General features: G+C 37.1%; 1 protein-coding gene across 4 annotated transcripts in view; it reads left to right on the top strand.

Annotated features, from left to right (window-relative positions):
- PCCA (propionyl-CoA carboxylase subunit alpha) overlaps positions 1-24,863 on the top strand; it is a 301,407-nt gene that overhangs the window by 128,641 nt on the left and 147,903 nt on the right. For all 4 annotated transcript variants that reach the window (XM_052785694.1, XM_052785695.1, XM_052785697.1 and 1 more), the window contains 5 exons: positions 4,352-4,495; positions 6,011-6,085; positions 11,281-11,349; positions 12,234-12,309; positions 23,983-24,093. In XM_052785694.1, coding sequence (XP_052641654.1) covers positions 4,352-4,495; positions 6,011-6,085; positions 11,281-11,349; positions 12,234-12,309; positions 23,983-24,093 — 475 coding nt within the window. The remainder of the gene's footprint in view (positions 1-4,351; positions 4,496-6,010; positions 6,086-11,280; positions 11,350-12,233; positions 12,310-23,982; positions 24,094-24,863) is intronic.

Genomic DNA, 24,863 nt, shown 5'->3' with positions numbered 1-24,863 from the left:
GGGGTTGAAGAGCATCTGTAAGTTGGTGGGTTTGGGTCAATTGATGCTGGATTTGACTGCAGCAGAAAAGCGCGTGGGACTCCAGGTGAATCATGTTTCCTGGAAGCTGAGGTGTATGTTGAAAGTTAGTTTTGAGATTATTTATCTGAATGTAAAGGAGTACATGACACCAGCTAGGGACTTACAGTAGTAGGGGTGACATAGGCTGTAGTTTTAAGTCTACTGAAATTTAGATTTTCTTGGCCACTGTGGTCTGCTTGACTGCTCCAACTGGTGTGTGAGTAACTTGATACCTTATGCATACAGAGGTAAGAGAGCAATCTGAGAGAGTATCCAGAAGTGTTTGCTATTAGATCTGAGTACCTTGATGGTCTTGAGAAAAATGCGTCCTGAAATTATTCCCCTGAATGTAATGGGAGCAGTCATTGCTAATTTAACTCTTAGCTCCCACTATTCATAAAAACTGCATGACTGTCTTTGTAGCTGTGGATGAACCCCAGTATGGTAAAGCTTTCAGACCATTGGCAGTCACAGAACAGCAGGAGAATTAGCAGCCTCTCCATACTGTTTTGGGGATGGATGCTAACTGGACTGCGATGTTGTTAGGCTCCTCTAGCTCTTTTGTACCTGCTTCACCATCTGTAAACTGGGACTTAGGTATTATTTTCTTACAGGCTTTACCACTAGTGTCTCTTGTTGTATAAAGTGGAAAAGGCTAGGGAAGCAAAAACACTTGTAATGCTGACAGGGAATCTGATTGCTGTGAGATGTCAGAAGAAGAGCAGATCCAATATGAAGGGGAAGCACTTTCCCTTTACCCCATATGGAGATTGCTGGCCATAACAGGTATGGCTTTGTGGACTTGAAAGCAGGAATATAAGTAGCATTTTTCAGAGAAAGAGGTGTGTGTGGATCACAAAGTGGGGAGTAAGACTTTTTAAAGGAGGTATGTATTGTACTTACATGCATTGAAATGATGACTTGTTTTAAATTGTTTATGACCAGACTTGGTATAAGTAAAGGAACTGGTAGTAAAGGTGATACTTTCGGCAGCTAATTGAGAGTTATTGGTGATCAATTTTTCTGCTTGTCCTGTTGAGAATAAGGTACAGCTGCCTCGATATAGCTATGATCTGTAGATTGCTTGCTGCAGACATGTCTGGTTTTGCCCTTTGTGTTAAAGGACAGAGATAATGTGTGAATTTACCCGCTATGATATAACCGTACCACCAATGGCTCTTACCTTATTGACTAGGGCTTCACTGGCAAGATCTTGGACCAGCTGACTACAAAATTGAGTATGGTCCAAAGCTAAAAGAGTTGATCAATTGAGTGTGATTCAGCTCTGTTTGTGAGCATACTTGCATTCATCTCTAAAAATTTAGTCCTTGACTTAGCATCCATGAAATTGCAAGTAAAGGCTGTTGATGGAGCAGAGGTATAGCATAAAATTAATAGAAGAAAATACAACAGGCAGGCAAAACAGGAGGGACGCCTGAAGTAGAAGGCTGAAAAGTAAGAGGAAGGCATTTAAAGCCTAGCTTTTAAAGTGATTTAAAAATAGATACGGCAATTACCTTAGTCAAATAGCTGCAACAGTTACTGTAGAGCTTTCATAAGGAGGGAGTGATGATTTCTGTGTTTTCTTTTTTTGGGAGGGGAAGGAGAAGAGGGTTCTGATTTCTTCGCTTCTCCTATCCCCCATCCTTCCTTACTTTGTAAAAGATTAGAGCTTTAATTTGAGATCCTGCATGTATCTCTCTGTGGGTGGATTCTTGCACCTCCAAAACCTTGTTGTAGGGTGCTTGTTGAACGAGGATATGGCATTACTGCTTTGTTAGTGTCCTTTTGTACTGTACGCTGAAGCATATTCTCTATAATGCTAAAAATACTGACCCCCTCCTGCCCTCCCCTTGCCGAAAGAAAACTGGAAATGCTAAAACAAGTGCGGTTTGAGCTGTGCACCTCCGTGAAAGGTTAAAGTTACAAATAAGTCAACTACGATTTCAAGGTTAAAATTCTCTTCTACCCCATTTTGGTCATCTGATGGTCTTAATATATACTAAAATGCATTTTAAATGTATTTGGTTCCCCAAAATTAGTGATATGATTGGTACTGTCTACATTATGCCTAAATAGCACTAGTTGAAGCACAGTCCTAAAAGAAAGCAGAACAACTTCTTCCCACCCCCCCAAAAAAACCTCAAAAAATTTTCCTCGTCATATTTTCTGAATGCTGTTTTTTGTGCAGACACAAAGGGAGTATTTTGAAGAAACAGAAGAAAATATTGACCAAGTCAAAGATCTGTACTGAAGAATGGATTAAATAAATGTTTGTGAGTCGTAAGAATCAAACAACAAAAATATTTTTCTTTCCAGAAACATTCCATCCTATTTTGATCATCAACAATAAATCTGAAAACAACAATGAAGCTATTGAATCTGGAATGCCAATTGCTATCCAAGAAAAATGACAGTATAACTAAATAATGCAGATGTCTTTGAGGGGAAAAAAAAAGAAGAAATATTGTATTTTAATTATCTGGAATGTTAGAATTCCAAATGTGTTCTAAACTTGAAGGTAATTTTTTAAAATTTAAATTCCAAAATAAGAGAAAAAGATCTGTTGTCCAAATATGAATGTGTGATAAGTAACTTTCTATTAAAACTTAGGGAGTTTTAATAGAAACTTCAAGTCTTAATAGAAATTGAATTGCTTCAATTTAACACTGCAGGATAGACACTGAGATGTTTCATAGATTCTCCAAATACTGTTATTAAGCTTGACATGCTGGAGAATATCATGTGTTAGGCAGAATCAAGATTGAATCCCAAAGGTACATCCTTAAACTGTATAATCAGATTCCCATTTCAATGTCACTTTTATCCTTCAAAGAATAGATGCTTGTTTCAGTGATGATTTGTCATTAAAATTATGTCAAAACGTCTTAAAATGTTGTTGAAACTCTAAACAAACTCACAGCACACACAGGGCTAATTATGGATGCCATCTGTTTATTTTTACAAAGCTTTTTTCTTAAAGACCAAAGCATCTTCTTGTTCTGATAAGCCACGAGATTATTATAATGACAATGTTTTCCTTAATACTAGTGTACTTGAAGGAAGAAAGGCAAGTGGTTTGGTCACCGACCTTTTCCTGTGTCACAAAATGTACGTGGTATGACATCTTGTGATAGAGAAACCATTGTGAAATGTATTTTCTTAAGGTATTTTGGCCCTTGGAACACAAACATTTTGTAATAAAAATGGCAGTTCTGTCATACATTCTATATGGAAATTCTTAACAGCTGTCTCAGTGTGATAGAACATGCTTTTAACATGCCTGTCTTTTACTTCATCTATATGGTGCGCCCTCCTATCTTTGGGTGCTTTTTTACTGTACTATGTCTAGTTAAAGATTTTCTTAAAGTTTGTAAATGTCTCTGTTTATATCCCCATTTCAAAGAAAAATGCGTGTGTGTATGTGCATATGCGCGCACATGTGTGCATGCTTGTACGCACATGCTGGGTTAGTGTGAACGACGGGTATTCCCATGGCAGCATCATCCAAAGCCGTTAGCAGCAATTTGCTGAGAGCGCAGAGTGACTCTGCTGGTCCAGCCCAGCTATTGTGCATGCTAAGCACTAAACAGATAAGTCTGGAGGGGGAAAAAAAAATTGAAGGATCCATCTGCTCATTTCTGCTACACTGCGCTGATGCAAGATTACGCTAATCTGGTCGCTTGTCAGGACAGGTTAGTGAAAGCAGGCGAATGGGTGAGATTCAGGGTAGGCTAGTTCCATGGAAAATGTAAGCAGCTCCTGTACGTGCCGTGTTAAGTGTAGCAGAACGGGTTGATTATCAGCTACTTTGAGATTTTCAGTTAAAATATATTTCTGGCTACAGCGCGAGTCCTTTCAAAACAAAATCAAATGGGAAAAGCTTCTGAATTAAGAAAAATTAACTCGTCTCTAGGTGCATTTGAATTTGTAAAAGAAATGAAAAAAAAAAAAAAAGACCAAACCCCAAACCAACCCTGCAAAACCCCAAACTCTCCTAGGTGTTCTCTATAGTCCTCCTTTTGTATGCTGCTCTTAGTTACTGTGATCTGCTAATTATTTTATTTTGGGGGGCTTCCCTGCAAAGAAGGTGGTTGCTGGAGTTTGTCAAGTAGAAATCTTTTGGGGAGAAAGACCAAGGTGGGAATGCATTCTTTGTCTTTTCTGTGGCTGGTCTAATTTCTTGTTTATCTGTGTTTGTTTATGGAGAGGGAGGGGTTTTTGTTGTTGTTGTTGTTGTTTTGTTTTGTTGTTTTTGTTACCTACTGACTGACAGTTCTTGACCTTGCAGGTTGAACATCCCGTCACAGAATGCATTACGGGCCTGGACTTAGTCCAAGAAATGATCCGTGTTGCTAAGGGTTACCCTCTCAGGCACAAACAGGCTGATATTCCCATCAACGGCTGGGCGGTTGAATGTCGAGTTTATGCTGAGGTAAATGAGTGGTAATGGGGAGGAGGGTAGGTGGTTGAATTGTGGAGTAGTAATACCCAGGTGTGGATGGATGCCAAGGTAAAGTCAAGGAATATCATATGAAAGTCACGATTTAGTGTATGTAACACAAATGGTTAATGAGCTTTTGTAGAATTTTTATTTTTTCATATAAAAATACAGTTTGTATTTCAACATAGCTTTTTTCCAAAAATCAAAATTAAAAAGGGTAAAAGAGATAGCTAAGGTTTATTTCTAAGGACATTTGCTATATGTTCTGTTCGCATTTAATGATGAAGCGGTGGAGTTATTTGCTAACAGTTAACTAGCGTTTCCAGGTTTAACTTGTGTGCTTAAAACTTGTTGACTTAAAAAGACAGTTGAAATTCAATGGCTTACATAATTTTTGTTGTTGTACTAAAACATTTTAATAGGTCATTGAAAAAGCAAGTTACATGTCTTCTGAAACTACAGTTTATAGGACAAACTTTCAAAGTGCCTTCCAAGACAATAACTTTATAATTATGGTACAACTCTCTATCTCACCTTAAAAAAGCTTACTAAAATATAAAACCCATTTTCAAGCATGTTTGGGACGTTTCAAGGTAACATCTTTTTGCTGTCATTTTTGATACATGAAAATCAAGATTTGTTAATTAAAAAAATTATGCCTAGCTTTGTTCATTTTGTTTTAGGAGTGTTGTAGCTAACTGTGCTTTTCAAACGTAATTCAGCACCTTGAGATGTTTTTTCCGTCGCTTAACTATTGAGACTTTTGTGACCCAGGGCATCTTTATTTTGCTTTTTTCTTTCTCTTTGTGACATGTACAGAATCTTCAGCTTGCTCTACTGATTACCAGTTATATGAACTATTTTGATAAAGAATAAATATTTGCCTTGTGATTGGCATGGAAGCTATTCTGAGTATGAGTAGGCTTTACCCTGGAGTAACTGATGCTTGGGCTTTTTTTTTTTTGTTCAGCTCAGATTCCCTCACATTAAGTAATGGATCCAACTACTTAGCCATGAATTTGGTTATTCTGTAGGCCATATATTTATTTGCTGTCCTATTAAATTAATATTGGTATTGCATTATGTAGGAGATTTCCAAAGGCATAAAGGTCAGTTTGATTTCTTAACTGCCCTTTTTATATCTGAAATTTTTTTCCTTATACTCTCTTTTCAACTCTACCCATCCTACTTTCCCATCCTTCTTCCAAGGCACAGTGTAGCAAATGAAAACGTCATCTTTGTATATTTTGGTGGTGTACTGTAGCTGTGTGCAGAGCACTTCTTTTCTGCTTTTTGACTGCAATGCAAGAGAATTTATATGCTTCCAGTTCTTTATTTGGAGTTGCAGGGGTAGGTGGATGAAGAACTGTACTTCAACACAAGTAATTCTGGGGAAGAAAATAAAGTTATTCCAGCAGAGGTTTCTGTTAGACTTCAAGCTTTTTAACATTATCTTCTCTGCATCTGTAAAAGCTTAATGCTTTCTCGTGTTGAATTTTATTTCAGGACCCCTACAAATCTTTTGGCCTGCCATCCGTTGGTAAACTGTCTCAGTATCAGGAACCATTGCATGTGCCAAGTGTAAGTAACTTGGTTCTGGTTTTCATAGGTGCTGAGTGTCTCTTTTATAGACAGAGACTATATGTGCTCAGCAGCTTTGTAAATCGGGCCTGTTTTCCAGTTTTTTGCCAGGGGGGAGGGGGTGGCGGACAGGACATGGCAATACTTATTTGTGCAGCCTGAAAAACTGCTTAAAAATGTACAGTTCCAAACTGGGTTTAAAATGTTCAGATTGGGTATAACAGGAAACCATTATATGTTGAAATATTTTGTTACGTTTTATAACTTTCAGCTTAAGTTTTTCAAACACAGCTTTAGTAAAAGTACCGTGGTGATTAGAAAGGACAGTGAAATATTGAGTTGGCTCTTTAAGCACAGAGAACTGGGTACACCAGGGAGAAACTGCTGGTGCTTTCTGTTTAGCTTTGTAGACTTTAAAGAGGAAATTTGTTACAGCGATTATTACATGTTTCAGGATACAGTCTAACTATATGGAATGGCTGTTTAACAAACAGTGTTTTCTGCTATGTGTAAAGAACGAGGACACAGCCTTCCTGTAAAATCAAGGTAGTCTAAGTCGTAAGTGCACATATACATGACACTATGTCAGCAGAATGATGAGGCTGTACCATCTGTGAATACGATTATTCAGTCTGATTGCTTGCATGGATAATAGTGAAAGAGTACAGGAGGAATCTTAAGTGTGGAGATGTTATTGGATATATGATTTATTTTGCTGCTTAAATTGTTTTTGCCCGTGTACTTTCCGAAGGGACCTGACCCTTTCTGGTCTTTAAGGCTTCATGCTGTGTTCAAAGCCTGAAAGCAGAAAAAAATTGTGAAGATCTAAAAGGCATTATGTGATCTTAAAGAGGAGATGAGGGAAAAAGGTATCATTGGATGTATCTAAACTTTTTTTTTTAATGAAACAAAGAGTGTATTTAATAAGAATTTATAATGAATACTCCGCTGGTTGTTAGAAGTTTTCACCACGTTGTAATAGCTAACAGGATGTCAAACATTTTGCCCTTGCAAGTTTTTGCAATTTGCAATTTTCCAAACGTGAGACCTGTTGAAAGTACAAGTGATAATGGACAAACTATACCCCCTACAGTCTTTGTCCCACCAAATCTTTCTTCAATTAATGCTGCAGCAGGAGTTTTATGTAATAACATTTGCGCTTGTGAGCCATCCATACAAAGAAAAAACAATTAAAATGCCTTAAATGTTCTGCTTACTGCTGTTATTTGCTTGTGTGAATGTTGCATGTCAGCTAAATGGACCACGGAATAGATAAAGTGATTGGGTGCAGGAGAGTGCACACTAAGCTTTGTCTATCATTATTGCTGGGAGCAATCAAATTGATGCCAGCAGGACAGTAGACGCGTTGACAGCTGTAATTATGTATCTCCATGGTGATCACTTTTGGCCTGTCATGGAGGCCCATGAGTCCCCTCCCTTGCAAGCATTTAATCAGATTGGGCTGTCACTTGTCAGGTAGATGGGGTGGGCTGGGAGTTGTGCTTAGGGGGAGAGGTGAATTGAAAATGAAGGGTGGGAGATGCCTGATTGCTTCACGTGGTCCATCGTGGTACCAAAGAAAGAAATTTTAATTACGCTGGAGGCTTCAGAGCAATGGCTTGAGGAACTCATATGGAGTGTCTAGGCTGTTCTCTTTCTGTTTACTTCTATTGTCGTATTAAAAATAGAACAGCTATTTTTATGTAGACACTCATCGTTTGGTGTCTTCATACATATTTTCTGCCACTGTGAAACTAATTTCTCTCCTGAGAATGTCATGCCGCTAAGAACAAAATTAATATGAGTAAAAAAGTTCAGCGTTACAGGCCCATTGTGCAACAGTGTTTGTTTTCTGCATTTTAGATTTTAGAATTGTCAACGAGTTGGCTTAAAAAAAGATTAGCGGAGACTTGTGGTGTGTCACAGAGTTCATCTTATGAGTAGTGTATTGCCAGATGCTTTTTTAATTCATTTCTTCTGTGTCTGAAGTTAGCTCTGATTGTCTACCTGTGCTTGTGTGTCAGCTGCTCAAGCTGGCGGAACTGGTGTGCATGGCTGTGTGGGAGGTTTTTTTGTTAGCCACAGATAGGAATATACTGGCTATTTTTGTGTCGTGTAGTCTGTAATTTCCTTAGAACATGGTACTTGTAAATACCAATTTTTTTTTTCCGTATTTGATAACGAAGCTTAAGATAGGTAACCACAAAACCACTAATTACGATAGTGAGCGTTCACGTTCAGTGCTCTTACACACCATAGCAAATGTACTGCCGTATCTGAAGAGCTCCAGCATTGCTCTTTGCCAGTGTGATCAGCAGTCTGGTCTTTCAGTGACTCTTACCAGAAAGAGAAAACTCTTTAAGACTTTGATGTGGCAAAGAATTGAAAAATACTAGAACCTGGATGTATTGGTAGGTGGAATTTGATGCACTAATAGTTCATTGCAGGACTGGCACGTAGATTGTGCTTTTTTTTTTCCTCTTAAGCTTTTTTAAAATCTTTCAGTCTACTGTTGTCCTAGTGTAATAACATGTAATGGTAGTACAACAGCAATAAAAGTGTTGGGGCTGTAATACCAATGAGCTGTAGGGTACAATAGGATCTTTCTTTGGTATTTTAAATACCAAGTAAAAGAAAGGAAATATATTAAGCAGAAGTAAATGCTGGAGGTCTAATAAGTATTGCTATAGTTTAGCAAGTTGTGCACATTATAGCGAGTATCTGTTGAATTAGGAATTCTTTTTCATCCAATATTCATTAAGTTCTGTCACACCATATAGTTTATAAAATCACCTACTGTTACCAGGCTCTGAAAATGTAAGCACCACAGAGAGAATTGAAGATGCTAAATGTATTTCTTTTCTGCTGTCATTTTTTTAGTCATCTTATTTTATGAAAATTAAACTTCTACAGAGGACTCTAGATTTTTTTAAAAAGGGAAATTATGCAGTTTAGTTTTAAGAGTTTTAAATTCTTACTGTAACTTTTTCATTTTTTAGGACCTTGTACTTAGGAAAAAGTGTATATTATGTAGTGGTATGTGTTGTATACGAACAGAAACACAGAGCAGGTGGAACATGTAGTCGGTAGCCTCGGAATCCTTACATTAACTTTAAGGTCTGACTAACCTGCTTAGTGTGGGTCTGAATTATGCACCTTTTGTATGTTTTTTTCTTTGTCAAAATATGTTATATCAATACTTACATGCACACGTATGCGTATATAAAGCACTCCTGAACGCTTGTACGTAATCACTTTGTAGGTGCTACTTTGGAGACAAAAGTCGTGATATAATTCAAGTATCTGTGGAGTATGTATGTCATACCTTCATGTCTGATATACGTATTTATTGAGTATTACAAAAAATACAATGGGCAAGGGATTTATCTGGGACTGAGTAGGTAAATGAATTCTTTCTGATTTGAATGTGAGAACATATGCATTGACTTCATACATAGGCAGACATGCTGGGAGGAAGGACGGTTTAGCAGTTACAAGAAGGGTAGCTGGGAAATGCGCTGCATGTTTTTTCTGTAATCATGACATGTCTGAACTACCTTCTCATCAGTAGCTAATGTTAAATGTACCTGATATGGGTAGTGGGGGGCCTAGTTAAGCATAGGTAGAGCACATTTGGATAAGATGCGATAAAAATGCTACAGAAGTGCTACTGCCTTTACCTATGAATAAATATGCTATGCAAATAAACATAAGTATATAAGAAGTAATGTATAAATATGTAAGTATAAATATATAAACACAAATATATGAATAAGTACATTTTTTAAAAAATAAAAAGAATATAATATCATAAAAACTAGTCAGTGTTTCTTAGTGAAGAAAGTGAGTACACCTGCTAGGGTATCTTTTTGTGTCATTTGGATAATAAAGTCATCATCATGCCCTCATGTGGATTCTGTAGACAAGAGGTTCTACATGTGGTCTCTTGATAATTGCCTAAATTAAAATATTAAAGGCCTAACAGCCGTTGCGTTGACCTTTTTCTGCCTTGCTGCAGACAGATGAGCTGCTGTTTATTACAAAGGTTCCTTCCCACAGGTGAAGATTTAAGTGAGATTCCAGGACCCTCTTTCCCACCTCCTTTACAATGCAGTATATCGGAGCCCTGCTGCTTCAACAGCTTTGATTAGAGCCCTCCATCCTTATGATCCCCAGAATGCGATTGTCACTCTCGAGTTATTTTGATTAGTTTTTAAAAAATATTTCAGATTCTAGTGCTCAAAAGCAGCAATTTAATAAATATTTATTCCCCAGAAATTGCTCATTTGAAAAGTTTTATATGGCTAACCTCATTGCTACAGCGATGAAATCAAACTGAGAGATGAAAACAAGAATCAGCAATATACTAACTAACTTGTTGGCTGGTTAACAGCAATCAGCCTCTTCAAAAGAAATTTTTGAGCTTGTGTTTTTTTTTTCCATGAATATTGCAGAATCAGAGCTTTAATTGGGGCTGTGTCCTTACAAAGCAAAGCCATGGAAAAAGCTGTGTAAACATTAAAGCCTCAGGGGAACAGCAGCAACAGAAAAAAAATGTTTTACAGTTGAGAGGGTGAGGCAGAGAAGGAAAGTGTTACAGACATGAAAACCACAGGATCAGTATTCCTATGGAGCTGATAAGCAGAGCTCCAAAGTTCCTGCTGAATGCTCCCTACTTGTATTCCTATTGGAGCCCTCAGAAGGGCTGTAGAGGCACATGGGGGATGTGATTACATATAGATACAGAAAGGATGTGATTGTAAGGGGCATCCTTCATGCCAGGTGTCAGTCAGAAAAATAATTACAACTCTGTTTTATTACAGGGATTAAATCGGAATTGGATACGTTCAGAGTTGAAGTTTAGAGTGTGTAACACAACCTAAATTGTTACATCAAATTTACTGTGCATTCTAGGAGAACAAAAGAAAATTTTGACTATCAACTGAAGATTGCAGTTGTGTTTCTTTCAAAGCAGAGAGTAACTTGCAAGTATTTTTCCTGGTGGAGGAAAATGCTCCCCTCCCCCCCTCCCATCTTCTTTGAAAACAAATAATTCTAGTTCTTCAAGGGGAAAAAATGTACGTGATAAGCTGCATGGGTGTTATGTTTTAAGCCTGCTGGGTAGATTTGATCCTCATGTTGAAATATTTTTTTTTTTCCAATATATAATTGTTTTTGCTTCTTATTTTTTGAAGGTACGTGTTGACAGTGGCATACAACAAGGAAGTGATATCAGCATTTATTATGATCCTATGATCTCAAAAGTGAGTTGATGATTATTTTTCAATATTCTAAAGGTACGAACCACTAATTTTATACATGGATCTTTTAAATGGGGGATAGTATATTAAAGGATTGGTAAATCACTATTTTAAAGGTGCTAGGCATAACATGCCTCAAGGGAATATGAAAGAAGTGAAGGAAGATGTGGAATAGAGGAGATTTACTGTCACTTGTAAACAAAAATTTTTTTTATCTTTTGACACCATAATTATTTGTCTTGTGGTTTCTGATTATTAAAAGAATTCTGATTTAAACAGAAGCCATTACTTTCAGCCTTAGATGATACCAATCTATCTTTCTTAACATAACCTAGCCAGAACTAAAATGTCGATAATTCTGGCTTCCAAAAAGCAGCAGTGAAAGAAGTGGTTGATAGTGTCTCTTAGTATTAGTTCTTATTCATCAGTAACATACTGGTAAAATTAAAGTATGACATTATAGTCAGAGTTCAGTTGTAAAAAAAAAAAACAAACCAAAAAACCAAAAAAACCCCCACACTTAAATCTTAGAAGTCTGTTGGGCATTACAAGTCAGGAGAGTCAACTAGATATTGAACCTCTGCTCTAATTTTCTGTGTGCCTAAAGAAGAAGAGAGAGCTTGTTTAGATGCTTTAAGTTTTATAACGGAAAAGTGATTGGCCTTCTTTCATTGAATGGGTTAAGAGATCTTAGTTTTCTTTTGATGTTTTAGAGAGTCTCTGAAGAACAGATACAGTAATGTGCGAGAAATGTTTTTGTGACTGCAGAAGTTTTACAAACCATTTTCATTTTAAATGCTATTCAGATTCTAGAGACAAACGTTATCTCATTTCTAGGTAACTTAAATACCTTTCCTTCCCCCCCCCCCCCCTTTTTTTTTTTTTAGCTGATTACCTATGGCTCTAATAGAGCTGAAGCACTGAAAAGAATGGAAGAGGCTCTGGACAATTACGTAATTCGAGGTAACTACAGAAATTTGGGTTCCTAGTGTGATAGGCTGCCATCTATTTCAAGAAAACAGCTTGAAAATGTAGTAATTAGCAAATTGAGTAAAGTTCCCGCTTCTTAAGTGCAAATTAAAACAGGAAAAGCTTGTGTTAATTAAGCTGAGAAGATACATCAAATCTAAAGAGACTTCATTTTTTTCTCCACTGCTTTTGCTTGAATATTATGAGATAAATATTTAAATCATTTCCTTAAACTCATAAAGAGTTTTCACAGAATGGTAGCATATAATTAATTTATTATGTCGTAGAGGGGAAAAAAAGGCCACTGCACTGTAAGAAATGTAAAATAGTTGCCATTTTATAGCAGTTTAATACATTGGTTGTGGTCAGATAATATCACATGACAGTATTTGATTGTATATATATTTTTTTCCTTACTTTTCAAGGTAATTGTTTAGGATTGGGCAAATACAGATGGAGGCTGATGATCAGAATGTGTTTCAGCTCTTGCTGACTGACTGCCTAGGAGATGCAGTCGTTCTTCCAGCCTTTCCAAGCAGGAGGGGTGAATCAGCCATGACCACTTTAACACCTTATAAGTTTTAGAGAGGGAAGTCATGGTTTGTGTGGGAGAAATCTTTAGATCTTCCTCTTAGAGTCTTGTTGGGGATAGGAAGGACAACTCAGGATAGGGGAGGGAAAAATTGGATTTCTCATCCTTTTTTTTCATGGAGGTGATTAGAGAAAGGAACTGTAATGTGGCAAAAAGCTTCATTTTACCCCTTAACTGTGTGGGTGTTTGGGGGAGTTATTTTTTTCATTACTAGTCAGTATACTTGAAGAACCAGGATAGGTCAGGAGGCAACTGTTGGAGGATTTACTGTCTTTGATCCTTGTTTTGGTTGCTGGACAGGTTGTTCAGTGGTTTCAGATGGGAGGAAGACTTGGAACACTTACTTAATTCCTCCTCTGAATGGCTGGGAGGAGGAGCAGGAGAGACCTGATATAGTAGACAATCATATGAGAGTTTCTGTAAAACTTGGTTTGGCTTTAATGCTGTATGCTGAATACTACAGATGCCATGTCAGACTAGAAAGGTTTATCTATCTAGGGGAAAATGAGCATCCTTCTACCACAGTGTAGCTAGATAGGTGGTAGGATTAGCCATTGTAAATGAACTGGTAACTCTAATGTGGATTTATACTGGTGCAACTTGAGCCATTAGACTATTGCAGTACAATGTGCTGATGTAAACCCCTGCTGTATAACAGCTGAGTAAATTTATATGAGAGAGAAATTTATACTGCTATAGCTAGACTGATGTGAGGTGGGATTTGTTGGGTTTTTTGTTTTTTTGTTGTTTTTAATGGAGACAGGCTCTGGATTCAAACTCGGTTATATAATAGCAACTGATGCTAGAAGGATTATATTTAATGACAATATTGGAATTGTGTGTGAAACATCATCTTTTATTGTGTGCTATAATACAGGGTGGAACCTGGTTGTTTGTTCTTAGGTGTTTTGCACAGATGTGTATGTACCTAACAACAGTTCCAGATATATAAATACCTACAAAGGATATGACACCTTACATCTGAAAATTACTAATTTGCATTCTTGATTTTGTTTTTACAGTCTTTTATTAGTATGCATCTATGCATTTAAGTGTTCATACCTGATATGTCCGTAGTATTTCTACCTGTGAAAAAGCTCTTAATCTATTAAAAACATTGAAAGAGGTAATAAATGAACTATGGGGGGAATGCCTTTTTTTTTTTTTTGTAAAGTATTACAAAAGACAAATTTTAATTTACCACAGGTTTCAAAAGTAGATGAATTTCCAGAACACATTTTTAGTTGCAGTGGCCAGTGGTTCCCATCTGAAAACCAACAGGATTTTTGTTTAGTTTTACACAGCTGGTAGTTTCTTCTCAGGGTTTATTTAAAATGGAACATTCATGGATACTAAAGTGTCTCTTCTCTTGCCTAGTGTGAATGATGCCTAATAGGGCAGTCTGTAGAAACTCTCCTATCTGTAATGCTCTGAACTGCATTGACATGTGCAGAACTCCTCCTTGTTCAGAGGAGTTGTCTCTAAGTTCAAGTAAATTTAAGAGATGATGAAGTAGTAGTAATATATTGGTATTTAAATGGACAAAAATAATAAAACATCCAAAAAGTAAAAGCAATTTCATGCATTTTTTTGTTCTAAAACGATTGTGTATATTTTTGCTTTAAAATGTTGGGTGCTATATAAAGCAACATTAAACCACCTTGATCTTACGTGAAAGTGCCTCACATCAAGCCTTCTCCATAACTGAGTTATCAGTTTTCAGTTGTAAAAGATACAGAAGAGTTTTTTACCTAATTTTGAAGTTACATGGTTTTATATTTGAATAGTGAGCCCGTACATAACTATTTAGATTTACCATAGTCTTCCTCAATAGTGTGCTCCATATTCTTATTTCTGAACACAGCACCCCTGCTTCCCAATTTCCTTGGAAGCAGCTTTTATGTTTGCTTTGTGTTTTAGAGACAGTGTGTTTTTTTCCCTGTAAGTAACAAGTCTCTTCTGAGTTACAAAGCATTTTAGCTAAGCAATACCAGCTGAAGTCAGTGTGAATTGTACTGATAATACACACTGTGAGAATTTAGATTTGAATTCCCAAGAACTGCAACATTTCTGTAAACAAAAATGCTTGTTCACTCATATAGGGTGGGAGTGGGATGGGGTGACTGGGTAACAGCTCAAGGACCATCTAATGGATAGCTTAGGGACTGCTAATGGAAGATGGAGTCTTTCCCATCACTTCTGTGTCACCAGTTCAAAGCAGGCAAAAGTTGGTAAGGACTTTTAGTCACTAATATTTTGATGGTTGCTTGCTGACCTGCATGAAATCAGCGGTCTTTATCCAGTTCCTAGAAGACAAATGTCCTCTTGGAACAAATGCCACCATATAATGTCATTCACAGCAATCCTGGCAGAGAATCCAGGGACTGAAGCAGCACAGTGACCCTCCAGGAGGTCACTCTTCCAGGCTGGGTTGAGGCATGCCGACAGTGTGAAGTGCAAGGACTTACTCTGCTGCTCCTCGTCTACTGGCTGTATGAGCAGACATTCAATTTCTTCTGCTGCGGCTTTAGGATATCCAAGAGTTACCCCATTCCCTTTTAGCTCCATTCCACTTACAGGGAACAAGTCCTCAGACTACAGTCTTCACTGACTTGTTTTCTAGGACCAGATAGTACCTGGTGTTGAATCAATGGTTCAGCTGTCCCTCCCAGTTAAATCTGCCTGACAACATCACGAAAGAAATGAAATTAATTAAATTTTAAAAAAAATTTTGAAAGAAAGTAGACTTATGCAAAATTTGAGTAAATGTTATTTTAAGCAACGAAGACTGCATCATATAGTGCCTGTAATAGGACTATCTTGATTATAAATGCTGAATAAATCGAAATGTGATATTTGCAACAATGCTATACTCTGAAAATGCCTATTGCCTTAACATTTTATTGCAGTTTGGGCTGGTGACAAGTTGCACACACTGAAATAAGAAATCCTACAGTCTGTTCATGGGTAGATGCCAACAGTGTGACTAACTCAAGATACGTTCAATGTGGTCATGGGAATGTAATCTGCATCTTATTTCCTGTGTAATATCTACATTGTTATTAATGGGAGCAGATGAAAGTCTAGGATAGCACTTTGAGTGATGGATTGGATTAAATGATCTCTTGAGGTCCTTTATGGTCTAAATTATTCTGATAGGAACCGACTCCTCCATTGAGAACTGATCTGAACTCAAAATCTCAATTGAGACTTCTGAATGAGGAAGAGTCTAATTAGGTGACATTTTTATCTGTGGGTCTTCCGGTATAGTTCAGGGATGATTAATGTTTAGGGTCTAACCCAGACTTGTCTCAAGCAGATACACTTTTCGTTTTACCCAGTGGTTACTGGAGAATTTGTGAATACTGAAAAGTTCAAGACACCAGTCGAGTATAGAGGCACTGTTGCTTATCGGGATGAGGCACGAGATGTTTCCTGTGAGCTTGCACTGTTAGTAGTTCATCTTTCTCTTGTTTTATGCCACTTTTCTTCAGAAACTTAAGGTTTTGTTTCTTTTTAATTTGAACAACAGAAATAGGGTATTGGAAGAATGCCTTTCAGTGTGTCTGCTATATGTGTAAACATGATGTGGGTTTTCCCTCTTCTCAGTTTCTGTAAGATTTTAGCATGTGTTTGTCATATAACTTATGATGCTGAATAACCTGTTCATTTTTTAAAGGTGTATATAAAACCCAGTATGAAGTTCTGGAAAGTTTATGGGTGAAAATTTTTTTTATCTATTTAAATAAAAGAAATGGACATACTTATGCAGCAAGTAGAACTGATTATCAGTTCACCAGAGGTCTGATTGGGCAGATAGCTCATATCCTTGAGGGCAGAGATTCCTTTAATCTTGCCTTCAACCTGTTTACTTTTTATCTTCCCTGCTGATTCAAACATAAAGCAGTAACATGAAATTAACAGTCTTTGTGTAAAGTCAACTGGTCTCTGTTGAGATCCTGCTTGCTGTGCGGAGAGAGGAATATAGTAGCACATTTGGGAGAAAGAAGAATGGAAAAAGGAGCATCTGAGGAAAGAGTAAGCAGCAGATAGAGCAAGAAGGAGTAGAAATGAGGGGGAAATAAGGGAGCCACCAACTGGGGTGGGGTGGAATCTTCCAGCATGGGATAAAAGAGCAAGCAAAGAAAAGAAAATGGAAAAGTGGTAAATAACTGTGGTGAATGTTTGGGGGGAATGGGAATATAGAAGTGAACCCTCTGATATGAATGGAGACCTGCCAGAACAGTGGCAGCAGAAACTGTTGTCTGAGTTTTTGCAGCTGTAAACACACTAATTGGGAGGAAAAAGTACTGCGCTTAGTGTTGTGGAGAAGGCCTTGGCTTTCCAAGAAAAAGCACCCAACAAAAGCCCTCACTTTAATTTTAGTATTTTATCATACCTATATTTCAAATAAATTAATTTTCAGGTACAAAGGTTTTCACAATAAACTTTAATTAAATCCAAATGTCATCCATTACTGAATGATTTTGTCTTTTATATATTAACTTAAAAGATACTTCTCAACGGCAGTGATGCTTGTAAGTTTTATACTCTCTTGTATTCTGATCCTGTGCAGGTATGCCAGTACACTCATTGGTATTATAAACAAAACAATCTTTGTGTGTAAACCAGTTTTCCTGGAAAACCAGCATATAGTGTCAGTTTGTTCTTAAAAAAGAATGCAACAGGCCTCGTTTTCCTGGTTGTGCTTTAAAAAAAGCGCTGCAACGGGTCGTACAACTGAACTGTGGATTCTCCCCTTTGTGTAGCAGAGGGAAGAGGGGCTGGGAATTCTGCAAGAGTCTCTGTGTTCTCTGGCCCTTTGCAACAGGGACCAGCTGGTTCCCAAGTGTGTCAGTGTGGAAACCGAAATTGGGGAAGGGAAAGCAACAAACTCAGTTCAAAACCACAAGAAGAGACCATTGCAGGATGCTCGGTAAAATCAGCTTGGAGCAGAGATGCTGGCATGAGGGCAGATTCTCCTGTTTCTCCTCTGCTTTTTTTCTCAAGTCGGCGGGTAGTTTAGGAAGTCTCATAGACCACTGCACTATGGGGGAGAAAGAGGGAAGGGCAGTCGGAGTACAGGCTGATCAGGTAAAAGATGAAGGCAATGTTATTGATGCTGTAGAAAGGAAGTAAGGTGTTCTTTTTTTGTGGGTTTTTTTTTTTTTTTTTGGTCAGAGGAGTGTTTTAATTAAAAAAAACCCCAAACTTGAGGCAGTGAAAAACTACAAGAAATGCGGTGTGCCAGATTGAGGAGGCATTGAAAGACAAGTGCCGTTATCTCTAGTTATGCCCCTTAGATATAACGTTGTCCTGCTGTTCCGTTCCCCTTCTTCAGCGTGGAGGGGTGGCTGGGGAGAGGGTGGATGGCAGGATGGCCATCCATTTTATTTCACTTGTTTTTGACAAAGCCTGCTTAACTTCTGCTTCCAATTATTGTACTGATTCAAGCATTCATATGTGTTTGCTAACACCATAAATAATGGACTACTTAATCTTATTAAGAGGTTCAGAAGTGCATGCAGTACAAAATTTAGTTTCCATTTGAACTAATGATTTTTACAGTAGGATATTACCATATATTATCTACTTTTTTCTCCCCATTCTTTTCCCCCTTTATTCTGGTCTAGGAGTTCTGTGAGCTCAAGACTTTTAATATCTAGAAGAATTAATGTTTTAATTGAAATACATGTTCAGCTCTGAGGGTCAGTGGTGTACTTGATCCCGTGTGAGAACTTTGTGTGGATGTTTGTGTATTGAAATTACAAAGCTAAAAAAGCCTTTCTTCTCACTTTGGGATGGGACTTTGTATGCAGATAGCCTGCTCTGAAGTGAATTGAAGCAAAACACAAGCTTTGAAAGACAATTACACAGTTGAATGTTGAGGGTTTTAGGGAATATTGTGGCAACTTTTGGATTTGCAAACATGGAGGCTAGCTGGGTAGCAATCATGAACTTTGAAAAGTTCATTTGTTGAAAGTGATGTTTTCGTAGTCTGTGCAAATCTATGCTAATGTTCTTGTTTTAAGTGGAAAGTAACATAATCAGTTTCATAATGCTCAGTGCAGAGCTTCGTTAATACTTTATTATTTTTTGGTTAGAGAAATCAACTGGGATGCCTCCTAAACTTCATAGCATTTATTCTTATTCAGCATTTAAATTGATTGGTGATAATTTAGCTTTGCTATTTTTTTTTAAAAAGAAAAACCTCTAGTACTGTACTCCACACGTTTTCGCAATCAGTAAGTATGCAGATAAAGTTCTTTCTATTCCACTTAGCACAATTTGAAATTATCAGCAAGTTAAGTATATTCAGCTGCTTATCTACAGAGAGGCATGTAGGACTCCAATTAAGTTTACATGGATAAATGCAGATTTGTGTTTGCAGACGTCAAGATGACAGAAGCTTAATACTGTAAAAAGGCTAATCAACACTGAATATGTTTAGTGTCAGTAAATATTTATAGTGAAAACATTGCCTATGGTTTTGTGCGTTGGCATTCCAAGTTCTGATTTTTAGTGAGTAAAAATGTGGTGTGATATCCTGTTTATAAACCTGCTATAAAATTTTTGTTTTCTATAAAATTAATTTTATTGTCTTTTTCTTCTTTGTGTTTTCTTGGGAAGACAGGTTAGGAGTTAGGCTACAGCTTGTAAGTTAATAAAAAATCTGGTATATTTAGCAAGGTTTTAAGGCAGATGTAATCCAGAGAATGAGGAAGGGAAGGAGGCAAGATAACATTTTATTTTTTTTAATGAGAGCTGCTTCAAATAGTCGTTACTAATCATCTCTGGTCAACAATGTGATTGTTTGGTGTGCTCATGTATTCGTTAGGCAATAACTACAGTTTAACTGGAAGATTAATTGAACCTCAGGAATATGTGTTTGTTTTATATAAAACACATAAATATATAATTGTTTAAAATTTCATTAGATCTCCAGAAGTTAATTGCTAGTCTGCTCTCTTTTACAAATGTATTCTGGAAAATAGTGTGTCAAAATTGAAATCCAAGAAGTACATCTTAAACTGAGCTTCTACTGATGTAATATTGTATGAAGAATACAGCCAAGCGAATGAAAAAAAAAAAAAGAGGTACAAGGAACATTGATTATTATTTTTTATTATATTTTGACTTAGAGAAATGAAGAATATAACTGTAACTGCGGTTCTGCATCAGTCTTAACAGTGTAAAAAAAAAATGATGCTGAAGTGAAATTTTGTTTTCTGGAGGGGAAATAAATTGATATAGTTGAGGATTTTGTTTGTTTGTTGGAAATGTCATGGCTTGTCAGGTTAACAAATGTGATTTTGTTCCTGGCAGACTGCAGACCTGGTCAAGAAAAAGAAAAATTCCCTGAAAACCACTGCAACATAAATACAATATACTTCAGTTTAGTGTCTAACTTTGCATGAAATAAGCACTGCCTGTTAGCCTCTGTTTGATCCTGTGAGAGTGCGGGGCTAATGTCTGGCCAGTGTTTTGGAAGCAGCAGGTAGTCAGGAGCAAGCTGCTCTAGGGGTCCATATTTCTGTAGCCTAGCAGTTACTCACACACAGATGGAGACCTTATGAACTTTGACAGAGGTCACGCTAAATTGCAAATCTAAAACTTCTAGACTTCTGAAGGATTACACTGATACTTTTTTTTTTTTTTTTTAAAGCCATAGGATTGGGAACAGTACTAAAGGTATCAACTCAGTTTTGAAAAGTAGATCAGCCACACAGTCATCGCTCACATAATGATCATGGAGACTGATAAAGATAGCCTTTTATGATACTTTAAAGGAAAACTGTTGCATATTAAAATTTTAATTTACATATGTAAAATATGTATGTTATATTGCTTCCCAAACGCCTAGGCTTGTCTGCTCTATTGAACTTGTTAAAGGAATTTTGGAGCTTAAAGCATTGCAGAAGCCTCTGATTTTTCTGATGCATATGAGTTGGAAATAATTAAGATACTCATAGTATTTTTTTTGATTTCAGGTCTTTTGGGGCAGTCAGTTGAAACACCAAGCTCTCTGTCAGCTGTCATCAGCCATCATCTCACCAGGGATCTTATAGCAGTTTAGGAAAGAAAAACATGAGATGATCTGGTTACACATTGTAGTGTGTTTAAATCCTGGATTCAGTCAAAGTCGGGGAGCATTGAAGAGCTCCTCTTTTGTCTTCTAATTATAGTCCTGAAGCTGTACTTAATAGATGAAAATCTCTGTGATATTTCAACTTACTGTTCAAATGGGAAAATGTGGGGGGATTTTGTAGTAGCCAAAGAAGGACTTTATTTGTTTCCAAGTTATAGTCATTTAGCATAAGATTTTTTTTTTTAATTTTTTTTGTTTAGTGGAGATACAATGTGAGTTTCATTCAGTGTTTATGAAATCAGGGTCCATGAATGACTATCTAGGTCACAGACAGCAAGGAGGCTGATCCTATTCTAATCAAATGGTCAAATTTTTATCTTGTCACCATTGAACTGGTTGTGTAATGTGCTACTTAATGGCTCATGAACTAATCTTTAAAGCTATGACTTCATGATTCAGTGAGGCTGAGTCTGACTCTGTTGAAAGTGGTTTCAGTGACGGCCACACAGAGAGCTTGAAAATTCACACCAGCAGTAGACTGTAGGGGAAAAAAAGCTTTAAAACTGTTTGAACTGGTCTGCATATAAAATAACAAGAATGTTATTCATGCTTCTAAACTGGAAAAACACAAAGGGAGAAGATGGGAGCGCAAAAGAATCTCCTTCTGTAGCCCCAGCAATTCGCAGTTGCTGTACTGCTAGTGTCTTTGCTTTGGTGAGATTCTTGATAGGGGAAAAAAATCCAAGTAGCCTAATTTGCAGTTGAGAGACCTGATTTTGCAATGAATCCTTATTCAAGTTATTTTAAACTAGAGCTATTAGAAAAAATCTGCAAATAACTTTCAGAGTCATGTCCTCACTGTATTAATCATAATAACTTGTAAGTAAACGTACCTAAATTTAAAGTTCAGAATCTTGTGCGTTACAAGAGTTATGGGTGCACAGACAAGTTTTTACAAGATAAACTAGTTTGTGATGTGCTCTGCATTTTATACTTCATGGTGTGCACCTAACACCAAAGTTCATGTGACCTGGCAAATGCAATGTGATTTGAAGGGCCTGTCCCTCTGACGCTGAGAGGAAAGAATGTGAATTACTTTGGATTTCCTGAAGGGTGAGAATGTGCACACCCTGAGGTTGGATAACCTCTTTCCTATAGCAGCTTCCTCATTTATCCATACCTGGAATAGATGCAACAGCTGCATAAATTTACAGTTTATGCTCCTGAATTGCATGTCTATTTCAGCTTCTCTTAAGCAATGTTAATGTTTATGAGGCAGTGTTATTCTCTAGTCGTGTTGGGATTGAACTGTCATGGCCCTTGAAATTTTCTGTTACAATCTCTTTCCAAAATTGAGAAGAGAGTTGAGATAAAGATAGTGTTTTTTCTCTTAAACTTTCCTTTCCAGAGATGACCTGTGTGCTACTCTCAAAAGAGGAAGTATCTTCTCTTTGAAAACTGTTTGGAGTGCAGTAGGCAGAAGATAATTTAAATTATTATCTGGGGATTTATTTCTCAGGGATTTTTTTGCACCTCCTTTCCTCTCCCACCTCCTTTGAAGACTTCTTTGTATTTAAAATTTCAGTGAAATGACTTTTAATGACCATCATATTCAGTGCTAAACTGGAAGTGCTTCTGGCAAAGTGCAGTTTAGCATGAAGTTACTATCTTGGTTACACTGCCACATTAAATTGGAAGAAAAATAAAGCTTGAAGGATTTCAGAAAGTCATCTAGTCCCACTGCCTGAACTAAGGCATACCAACTATACCTCCATCCTGACAGGTGTTTCTTTAACCTGTTTTTAAACGTTTTCACTGACTCCAGAATCTTTCCCTAGGCAATCTTTTTCCAGTGTTAACTATCCTTAGTACGTATCTTGTGCTGACATCTACTCCTGATTACTTTTTTTTCCAGCCTACACTGGAAATGGGATATAGTTTATTCTTTTCCTCGCTGAGAAGAGAAGTTAATCTTTTACTCATCTGTGAGGAAGGGGCAGAGGACTTTGTGTTGTGTGCAAGTACCAGACTGACACTGGCAGCATCCTTTGAACTGCGTAGCTTTAGATTACGTTTGTTAGAAGTTGTCTTTCTTTGTTGGCAGAAAAAGTAGGGGAAAAGAAGGGAAAGAAAAATATGAAAAAAAGAAAGAGAGGAGGCAGGCTGTGAAGTGGAATGAAAGGCAATGAAGAAATTCAGAAAAAAGTATAGTCAAAGAATTGAAGTACAAGGGTGGCTATAAGGGCTCTATGATAAGTAATTTTTTAATTAAGGAAAATTTTTGGAGGTGTCAAGGGGCATGCTTTTTGCCTAACAGGGTCATGGAATGGTGCTAAAGGGGGAACAGGGCATTCGATAAAAGAATTGGCCAGGCAAGGTTGGATAAATGTATATACAGAGCAAGCAATATATTTCTTTGTTTTGTAAGTTGCATAGGAGTTTCTTGTGACTTATAAATGATAAAAATGTTATAAAATTATGTATAAGTGATAAAACTTTTTACTCTCTTTCATTACCGTGACTGGAGTGTAGCATGGTGCATATCTTCCACAGGAGTGTGTGTATGTAAGGTGGCAGGATGACAAGGTGGACCAGGGTTCACTCAAATTGCGCTGACACTTATGGTCATGACTAATCTGTCATTTCAAGGGGATGGCTCTGGTCTTGCCTACATCTGCTAGGACTGAACCAAAAGTCTCTTGGTTGTGCTTGCTGTCATTGACTTAACTAGGTGTTTGAGTTAGGCTTGCCGAGGTGAAAGTTTGGAAGGTTTACTTAATTAAACTGAGTGTTTAAGGAGGGTATCTTGAGGCAGGAGTGGAACAAACGTGGTATATCTGCATTGATTACATCAGTTCTATGGTCTCTAAGTTGTGAACAAGTATTTATTCTACGAAGATGAGAGCTTGTATTTTTACAAGTTCTCTCCTACTGTAATTTGTGATTAATATGTTTACCTGATTTTGTATTGATTCTTTGTTTTCAGGTGTGGCTCACAATATTTCTTTACTGCGAGAAGTGATCATCCATCCACGCTTTGTTCAAGGAGACATCAGCACTAAATTCCTTCCTGAAGTCTATCCTGATGGTTTTAAAGGTTTGTTCCATTTGGGAATGTTTCTTTTTTTCTTGAGAGGTGTTGTTTCTGATTATTGTTCCTTTACATTTATAGACTGACAGGTTCCCCAATCAGTCTTTACTATTTTTTCCTCAAATGTATCTGTGCATACACGCAATTAGAGTTTTTAAATAATGCATAATATAATTGAAACAGTTACTTTACTTTCAAGGAGGCAAAATACATACTTGTAGTGACAAAATAGTAAATGAAGTACATCCAAAGTCAAGAAAAACAATTTGTAGGTGATATGAAATATGTAAAATAAATATCGATTCAATGCTACCATGCTATTGTGCTTCATTACAGACAATGCTCCTACTATTAACTGAAAATAAGATTTCTCTTTACTCAACACTGTTGCTTCTCCAGTGAGTTTCTGCTGCGTCTTTAGAATCGCTTTTGGCACCCTTTGTATTCACTGTAGCATTGTCTGGAGGATCTGGCATTTTATCAGAGTATTTCAGTAACCTGGTCTTAATACTCATTACACACAGTAATGGGCATCACCTTGAAATTATTAACTCATACACTAGGTTAACATAAACACATATGCAAATGTTTCTTTACAACCACTCAGTTGCAAAAATGTATAACGACGGTTGGTAGAGAAATGTAAGTAAACTAATAGATTGCTTTCCTTTCACAAGGATCAAATGTTAAAAGGTTGTCTTCTCTCTCAGCCAACCTGCTGTAGACACTTTCTTGACCTGTGTGGTCAGAGACTCGGTCGTTCTACACAGACCTCA

This window comes from Harpia harpyja, chromosome 4, assembly GCF_026419915.1.
Source record: "Harpia harpyja isolate bHarHar1 chromosome 4, bHarHar1 primary haplotype, whole genome shotgun sequence".
Classification (NCBI taxonomy): Eukaryota; Metazoa; Chordata; class Aves; order Accipitriformes; family Accipitridae; genus Harpia; species Harpia harpyja.
Note: the sequence above shows the minus strand (reverse complement) of the source record. Positions and strands in the feature narration are given on the sequence as shown.